Genomic DNA, 9681 nt, shown 5'->3' on the forward strand with positions numbered 1-9681 from the left:
GAGAGAGAGAGAGAGAGAGAGAGAGAGAGAGAGAGAGAGAGAGAGAGAGAGAGAGAGAGGGGGTGGAAATGGTAGATGGGGTGGATGGGTAGGTAGCGAGTGAAGGAACGACGGAAGGAAGGAAGCGAGTTATCGAGACAGTAGTGTCATCGTAGTCGTGCAGAGGTGCCCAGTCGTCGAGCACACTAGAGAACCAGTCTCAGCCAAGAGAGGTTCAGTCAGCAAGCCAACCAACCAGCCTGCCAACCAGCCAGCTAGCCAGCCAACCAGCCAGGCAGCGAGCGTACGAGCGAGCGAGCGAGTGAACGAGCGAGCGAACCAGCAAGTTCTTGTTTTATTCAGTCGGGATCATAAATTACGAATTTAAACACACAATGAAAGACGCTTAACAAGAAGCTAACGCGAGATTGAGAGGCCCCGCCCGGAACACCTCTCCTTCCGCTAAAATACCACCAGGTCGACCAATCCGGAGGCAGTACCGCCCCTGGGTAGTCAACCGACCCACGGACAACACGCCAATCCATTCGCGTCGAGGGCCGAGCTATCTCCCCTAACGCGGAAACGCGCGCGCGAGGACGAGGGCAAGGACGAAGGTACGGGAGAGAGACTCGATCTCCCGTCGGAGAGAGAGTGCGCGCCCGATGCACCCCGCTCGTACACCATTTGGCTGACGCGACGCGAGTCACTCGACGAGCCCCCGTATCGTCGTCGCGGCACGTACCTTCCTGGTCTCGCGCGCGCCAGTCCACCGTTCACGTAGACGCGGATGACCATCGACAATTGGTCCGCGACCGCAATCCCCCGTGTCTCGTTCTCCGTGTCATCGCGCGGACCCGGTGAACCGACCGTCCGCGACGACTGTGCGCGCCTACCACGCTCCTCTCGCTCATCGATCGCCACCGGTAACCCGGAACGTCGTGCAACCGGTCGCGCGTAAACGACGCGTCGTGCGCTCACACGGAGTCATGGGGAACAGTGATTGACTCGAGGAGGAGAAACGGGAGGAACGGAAACACCAGCTACGAGGGGCAGTGCGTGCGCGGAGAGGGAAAAAGAGGCAGAAAAGAACAGCGAGAAAGGGAAACCTACCCTTGCGGGGGGAACAGTGGCAGTCGCGATCGCGTTCGCGGTGAGTGTCGGACGTGTCCTATTACTACTGCTACTACCTGTGTGGTCGGTACAGTGCCTGTCCAGAGGAGAAGGTACCACCCGTCGCTCGTCGAAGCCGAGAGAAGCGCGCATAGTGAGACCGTATCCGTAAATCGTCGTCGCGTATCCGCGACCGGTCAACAAACCACTCCTGCCAACGGCACCGACTGTCACCGCGCGTATCCTAACTGATCGCGGTACCAGCGTTTCATCTGCGGTGCCGGAGAGTCCTCGGGAATCACCCCCGCGCGAGGACTCCGCGGCTCCGGGCGGATCACGCCACATCTCACCCCGGCACGCAGCTAAGCACCGGTTAAGATTTTTCGCTCACTACCGAACTATGCGTGGTGCGAGATGGTGTGTTCTCTGACCAGCGGCAAGGCTTGCGCCGACAGCGGAGACCCGGACCCGCCATCGCGCTCCACGCCGGAGAGCGGACTCGAGATCGTCGAGAACATGTCGTCGTCGCTCAGCGACGCGCACCGACGCAACAACAATCACCTGGAGGGTGACCGCAGCTCGTCCGCGGGCTCCTCCCTGGGTTCGTGCTCGCCGCCGCCTGCCACGAGCCACTCGCCGCCGCCGCCGCGGCCACCCTGGCTGCATGACTTCCACGCGGCGGCCGCGCCCCATGTTCTGCAGTTCCTCAATTTGAGTGCCGCCGGCGGAGGCATGCTCGGCAGCCAGCCGCTGGCAGCGCTGCACTCCATGGCAGAGAGGAGTCATCAGCAGCAGCAGCAGCAGCAGCAACAGCAGCAGCAGCAGCAGCAGCAGCAGCACCAACACCAGCAGCAGCAACAGCAGCAGCAGCAGCAACAGCCGCCGCCGCATCAGCAGCATCATCCGCCGCATCAGCAGCAACAGGGCATCCAACTGCCGCGCATCACCGTGCCGCTCTCCACCATCACGCAGGGCCAATCCTCACCCACCGGCAGTGGCAGGCACAGCCCGGCAACCTCTATCACCTCCGTCGGCAGTAATCCCCACGGAATCGACACGATACTCTCGAGACCGGCGGCAGCCCACCCCCAGGGATCGGTACCGCCGTCGCACGCGGCCCTACCACCGACCCCGCACCCCCAACACATGGCAGCGCCGCGGTATGCCATGCACGCCGGTTTCACGGCGTCCTCGGGTGCGTACGCTATCTTCTAAGTTCGAATGAATTGAGAAGGTGACGCGAATCAGTCGCACGATGATCATAAGCCACCGTCGCGAATGAACCTGGACCTGGATAAGGCGTCCTGCCTGGCAGATCCAGGTTCAATTCTCCTTAGTTGGAGTGATACTTCTTACGTGGGATTATTTGCGACTGAAGAGTTGGGATATCTTAAACACGTTCGTCGGTATTTCAGAGATATTAATCGTAAAAAATTGGTATATTCGGCAGTGGTGATTTTTAAAGATGAAGAAGGTTGTTTTTTGGTAATTAAAAAGGCATAAACCTAGATCTGGATATGACATCCTACCTGGCAGATCCAGGTTCAATCCTTAGTTAGAGTAATACTTCTTACGTGGGATTATTTGCGACTAAGGGATTGGAATATTTTAAGTACGTTCATCGGTATTCGACATATATTAATCGCGTAAAATTGATATATTCAGCAGGGGTAATTTTTGGCGATAAAAAGAGTTGTTTCTTGATAATTAGAAAGACCAATTGTATGAATCTGGATAAGGCATCTTACCTGGCGGATCCAGGTTCAACCTTTAATTGAGGTGATACTTCTTACGTAGAATTATTTACGAGTAAAAAGTTGGAATATCTTAAACACGTTAATCGGTATTCGAGAGATATTAATTATAAAAGATTGGTATGTTCGGTAGGGGGTGATTTTTGGAAATAAAGAGAGTTGATTTTTAGTAATGAGAAAGGTGAATTTTCGGCAGATTGAATCCGGAATTGTTTGGGCTCTTACTTGTTTAATGCAGAATATTGTTAGCCTGTCAATCGAAACAATAAGTTTGTAAGCTATTGAGCTTTTGTAATAAATAATAGTCTTAAGCGATATTTTACGCTCACGAGAAATAACGTGAGATATACACACGCGGACGTGGTTCTCCGTTGGAAATATTGTTAAAGGGTACTTCACGCGTATACACGGCGTCGGGAGATTAACGTCACGAGTTATTATTGATGCCGGCAGATATTAGTAACATCTGTAACGGTAACAATTCGCCATTGCCGTTTATGCAATAGAAAATCGCCGGGGGGAAACCGCCGGCTCTCGGTCCGGGCGCGCAAATCGTCGCGTGCTGCGATAGCGTGCGTGTAATGCGGGACGGATTGAACGCATTAATCGCAGAATTACCACAAGGGCGGTCGATCGCGCCACCGCGGCCAGACGAAAGCGCGACTAGGAGCTACGAATCTATTACGAAACTATCTGTGCATTCGATACGATCGGCCGGCGTATAATTCACGGATTTACATAGTCGGAGTCTGATTTTCCGCTTTGATTCGCGCGAATCACTATAGCCTGTTTTAACCCCGTCCCGGAGCGGCGAGGGGACGCATTTCGGCCGCGGATCTTGATTTATTGTTAGCGAGATAACTAAAACTTGCACTCGGAGAAATTGCCGGCGCGAATAACGATTGCAGGAACACACACGGAGAGAGACAAACGGACAGAGAGGACTGTGAACGAATGATAAATATTATCTCAGAGGTGCAATAAAAAGATTCGCGGTTGCTTAAAGCGAGCCCGGTGTGTAACGGGGCAATCCCAAGGATTCGGTGCCTTGGGACGAGCCGCAAGAAGGCACTGGAGACACGCGCGATTAAAAGTTTATGACGGCGGGACTCGCGCGTCGGTGATGTACGTGCGCGCTCGGTCTGTGTGCGAAAACGCGAGCTTCCGATTCACTTTTGCAACGCCACGTATTTTGTTGCTGACGGTTCGCGTCATCAAGATCTCGTTTGCGATGTTGCGAATGCATAACTTTTCCGCCGGATGGCGTGCCACAAAGCAGAATGCGTTTGTCATCGTCTTGAAAGCTTGTGGAAGATGTCACGTTTATGAGCGCTTTCCGTAGCAACATTTAACTTCGCCCGTACGTCAGGCTAAATACAGAAATATGATGCGACCGCACCGCTAATGAATTCCCCGGCGCTGAATTACGCGCCGCTAAATAACAACGCTTGCCTTCGCGAAAATGTGTCATTAACACCCACTGCCGGCTCAAGTCTCCGCTTTAACGATGCTCGAAATCGCTTGAATCGTACTCTCTAAATTTCTTGGAGTGAAGCTCCACTCCAAAAGTAGAGCGAGCACCAAGAGTTAGCCAAATTCGCGTGGTTTTTCTCTCATACAGAGTAGATTCTCCAATCTGAATCACCGATGAGTATCTTCACTCGAAATTGAAAATCTGATGTATAGTCGCGGTTGCAAAATGACACAATGAAGGTGGGAGTTCACCGACCTATCAAAATTGAAAGGCATTACCGACGGGCTTACCCCCGCAATGTAATCACTGCGCAAGCTCGTCGGTACCTAAACAGCACGAATGTGTCTAAAATATGTCTCAAAAATATCCTAAGGCATCTAAAACAAGCACGACGTCATCCAGACATCTCTTGGACATTTATGTTATATGCGAAATAACTCTCAATCTTGACAATTTGGTGAGAGCCCAACTTCAATGTGTATTTTTTGCAACTCAGTGTGTACTCCACCGTCAAAGGCACACACTACATTACATTACATTAAGGTATTCTAATCGATTACATTCACCCATATGGTGTCAGAATCCACTCTAAGCTTCAGTGAAAATTTTCACTATTGCTTTGAGTAAACATACTGTCACTTTATAGTCTTTTTGAGTAAGATTGCAAGAAATTTTTAGAGTAAAGCCCGCGTTGTCACCTGAAATTTGTCTTGTGTGAGATACTCAAATTTTACAATTCGGAAATTGATCCAGGTTTTGAATTTTTATATGTGACATTCTGTATCTGTAATCGCGATTCACTGAAAAATTGTCATCTAACTGGAATTAAAATTCCAGTATCTCACTTTTGAAACGAGTTTCAAGTGATAACTATTAATACGAGCCTAAAACTTACTCGTTTAGAATCTATATGGTGTTCAATTGCGAGTTAACATAATTGAAACGTAAATTAATGTAACTGTTTGTCTCTTGTGTCTCTCGGTGTCACTTATGAAAATGCCTATTTTAGAAACGGGATTACGAATATTTAAGGGCTGTTTCGTAAATCCTACACGCGCTTCTTGACTTGTGTATTCTCCGTCTATCGAGAGAGCGTATCTCTCGGACATCAATTTTAGAATTATCGGGGCGATGAGGGGGACAGTCGAGACGGAGAGAAGATAGGGTCGTATTATGAAGTTGCTCACACAAATTGTGTGTCATACAATATCGCGTTAATATCAGAGACATGGCTTTAATTCATAAACACCGGTATCACCGTCCGTAATCTATAATCCGTTCAAATGACTGTCGCTTCTTCTATCTGAATGGGACGCTACCTAAATATTGTCAATCAAAATATATTGGACTCAGTGTGTAACATTCGGTGTATCACGAGCATTATATCACAAATGTTCTGGAAACGATCCGCATAGAAAATTTCTTGGAAAAATTAAATTGTGATCTAGCCCGATTTCCCAAAATAATTATGGATTCTAGATATAAGTGTAATGTTTCAAATATGCAATTTTCTATGTGGGGAAACCCAACATTTTTCCGACATTTCTTCTGGTTTTCATTTTACATTAGAATTAAGTTAAAAAAGCATGTTGACTTTCTAAATAATTTCATTATTTAGTAAACGTGCTCAGAGTATGTTAAAAATATTTTATTCTATTAAATGGTTGATATAAAAATTGATTGATATCTTAAAATATAACAACATTACCGACTGAAAAAAGCGCGAGTTCCTAGAATATTTCTGTTTTGATTCTAGACAAGGAACCTATGTTTGGGACAAGAATGAGATTATCAGTTGGCATCGCAGAGTGGATTAACCAATTCTGGAGCAAATTTTGGCATTCTAATCAGAATCTATGCATTTGGGAAGATTTTGAGAAACATTTGCAGGGATAATATTAACACAGTCGCGGGGCGCGTCACAAAACACTTCTGTTTCGACTATCACGCAAATATCTTCCGTGTAAAAACATCCTCGTGTAAAGTCACGCACGACAATCGACGAACGATGCGACTAACAACATCGTTTCCTTCGCGTTCTGAGATAAACCGACTCAATTAAACGCCGTCGTCGTCATCGTCGCTTTATTGTCGGTCGATTCAATCACGACGAGCGGCTGCTAAAAACTTGCAAAACGAAAACGGCAATTAGGCAATTGCACAAACGCAACGTGACCTTGATTGAAATATTGACCGGAAATGCCGGCAGCCGCGGGGAACGGTGACTGTAAAATTTATGCTTGCCGAATTACCTGCTCCCCCCGGTACATTAACGAGCGACGCAAACGAGGGACGTTACTTAACATTCATAGCATTAAATTTCTAAATGATTCGCTCCCGACTGAGCGCGGTTGCGCTTTGCGATAACGAATCGCTAAGCGCGCGCGCACGCGCGCTAATAACCGCGATTTATACGTATCGCGTATCGAAATGCGCTTATCGAGACATCGGTGAATCACATGACAATGCGCGACGTTTTTACGTACTCCTTTAAAGTGAATCAGTAAAAATATTTCTGACCGAATCGATAGAAAGAGTATTTCACCGACAATTAGTGAGTATTCACTGGCTTTCAGCGGAAACACTTTCACTTCGTTGACTTTCCCGAAGTGATATTACAAAGTGGAAGTAAAATTTCATTGCAAAATCTGTAGTACACAAATTCGTGATACGCACCGTACCAAACCCGTCTTTCTACGTTCGTAGGGATTGAATTAACGGCTTCTATGCGCCTTGCGTGCGATAATACCGTAATTACAAATATTCTCTAAACGTGTAATTTGACTGAAGCGGTCTTTTTACACGTTTCTTGTGGTTTCAAATTACGTCATTTACCACATCTTCGCAAAGACGCGTAAACAATAACTTAATATATCTAAGCGTATTGAATGACATAACTTACAACTAGAAGAAACTTTTAAGAAGTCGTTCAGTCAAAATAACACACTTGATTGTGATTATGGCATCTGATTAATATTATAGTGAAGAATACACTGATTGTACTTTAGAGAGAATATAATAAAACGGACGACAATGCAACGAGCTTTCAAAATTTTCCAACGTGCGACGGGATGAAGGAACAATCGGAAAAAGGGGGCAACCGCGCGCGCGCGCATAAGAGAGAGATAGAGAGACAGAGAGAAAACGATAATTTTATCGCATAGCCCCTGTATTTACAATGGAACGCGGATTACTTGATAGCCAAATAGGGCGGCCATATACGGGCGCAAGTTAGGATATTGCGGGTTAACCAACTGACGACCATTCTCGTCGCGCGCGGCTTGGTGGCGAATTCGGATTTGCGCGAGAGGACGTAGGAAACCGCTCGCGGTCGAACCCGCGCAAAAAGATCCCATTACGATAAACTATACGGTAAACGCCGGCCGGAACAATATGGCGACGATAAAAAGTGACACTAAAGGGATGCATATAAATTTAATGCCGCGCGCAAAAATAGCGCACGAAAAAGGGAAGAAATAATAGCGAATCGCCCCATGTGTATCTGTGCGTGTCTCTGTGTGGGTGTGTGTGTATCTATATCTATACACGGCGCTAGCCGAAACGCGGATCGCCGTAAATATTGTTCATTCCCGCATCCTTGTAAAAAAAAAAAAAAAAAAAAAAACGAGAATCGGGACGCGACGCAACGCGCGAGCAATTCAATTTTGAAAACGTCGCCGCAAAAATATCGCGGTTACGTTCTTGCGACGTCCACTCGTGACGAATTACATCCGTCGAATTTTTGCGGCCTCAGTGATGAAAGCCACTCGGGCTTTGCAACAGTCGTCGCAGTGACGCGAATCGTCCTCTTAAAATCCGCCAGTCCGAAACCACGACGGTAGATCGGAGAGAGTGCGAGTCTCTGATTTGCAGAATAACGAGCGCGAATCGAGAACAAGCACAAACGCGGCAAGTGCGGGCATTTGTGTGTCGCGAGTTTAGTCGATCGCGTACGTCCCGAAATAGAACGACTCAGCTCGCCGTAGTCGAGCATCATGAGGCGGTATGTTTGTCCTGAAAGCAGATATTCACATCATCCTAGAAAAGAAACTGCCTGACGCGCCATGTGCCTCCTCTCTCGTGCTCGTGTATGTGCGTGTCTACCATTTTTTATCGCGTGTCATAGAAACCTCGGAAATATCGCGTGACATCTGCTCCGGTTTACTACGCACGGTTATCGTAAATTACACGCCGCCTCCCGCGTTTCGCCGTGTCCTCCCATCTCGCAAAAATTCGGCAGCGCGACTTTTCTCTCCCGCGCGGGGTGTTCCTTGTGCAATCGCGAGTGGCCCGGAAATTTACGCGCGATCGCGTCGTCGTCGGTGACTGCATTAAGAGGCGCCCCCCTAATGTCTCGCGGCTTGCAATAAAAGCAGTTACTCGGCGAATAAATTCTGGGGCAGCCAATGAGCGCCGGAATCGATAGGAGAACGAGAGATGCTCCTTGAACAAATTCACTCGCCGCAACGTTCTAAACGCTAAAATACTACGCGGGAACTCCTCGGAAAGAACTGCGCGCTCAAATACGGCGCAATCAAATGTGAAAAAATCGAAGGGGGAGGAAGAAAATGGCAAAATAGCTTCATCGTCGCGGATCCTCTCGTTGTGAGAAAGAAAAAAAGAAAAGAATATTCCTCGCGCAAAATTGACGGGGGGTTTTTTTTTTTGCGAAAGTCACGCGAGAGAGACGGCCCGAGAAGATATTCGCGACGCGCGAACGTAATTTCATTAGGGCGGAATAAAATGGTCGCGCATATCGATATACGCGTAATCGTGTCAAATGCATTCGCGATATTTGCCGGTGTTACCAGTTGACGCGTTGTATACACCCGGGCATTTGTCGCAATGGCGCACTTGTCGAAACTACCGCCGTAATTCGCGTAATCGTATACGATTTCAATAACGGTTTAATGGGTAACCGACTTCATTGTCGTATTAGACAGATTACGTCGATTACAAATACGACAGTGGCGCGCTGGTATTTACGACGCGACGCGACGCTGGCGCGCGAATCCCGCTCTCTGTTAGAATTATAGATGGCCATTGGAATACATACATGTACGTATGTGTATTCCGTCGGCTGCGCGGCCCGCTGGTGTATATATTCCGGTATAAATTTCGATCGCTAAAACACCGCGTCGCGTTTCATTCATATCAATAACAAACCGCCGATTCGAGAGCGTGGCGTTTCTCTATCCGACTAATCGAGATGAAATAATTTCATAAACGCAACTGTGCCGCAACATATATCGCGAGTCTGCGACGACTGGCTGGCAAAAATATTCTATCACTTCGTATCGCGGATTTTAGAACTGTCTCTCTCTCTCTCTCTCTCTCTCTCTCTCTCTCTCTCTCTCTCTCTCT

The 9681-nt window shown here is 48.0% G+C and overlaps 1 protein-coding gene across 1 annotated transcript in view; it reads left to right on the top strand.

Annotated features, from left to right (window-relative positions):
• The first annotated feature begins 1467 nt into the window (after positions 1-1467).
• The window catches only part of LOC116844403 (homeobox protein Nkx-6.1-like), a 46025-nt gene continuing 37811 nt past the window's right edge, over positions 1468-9681 (top strand). The window contains exon 1 of the mRNA XM_032815892.1: positions 1468-2284. Coding sequence (XP_032671783.1) covers positions 1504-2284 — 781 coding nt within the window. The 5' untranslated portion in view covers positions 1468-1503. The remainder of the gene's footprint in view (positions 2285-9681) is intronic.

Source organism: Odontomachus brunneus, unplaced genomic scaffold (genome assembly GCF_010583005.1).
Source record: "Odontomachus brunneus isolate Ranch 3 - 2012 unplaced genomic scaffold, Obru_v1 Obru_scaffold_003, whole genome shotgun sequence".
NCBI classification, from domain to species: Eukaryota; Metazoa; Arthropoda; class Insecta; order Hymenoptera; family Formicidae; genus Odontomachus; species Odontomachus brunneus.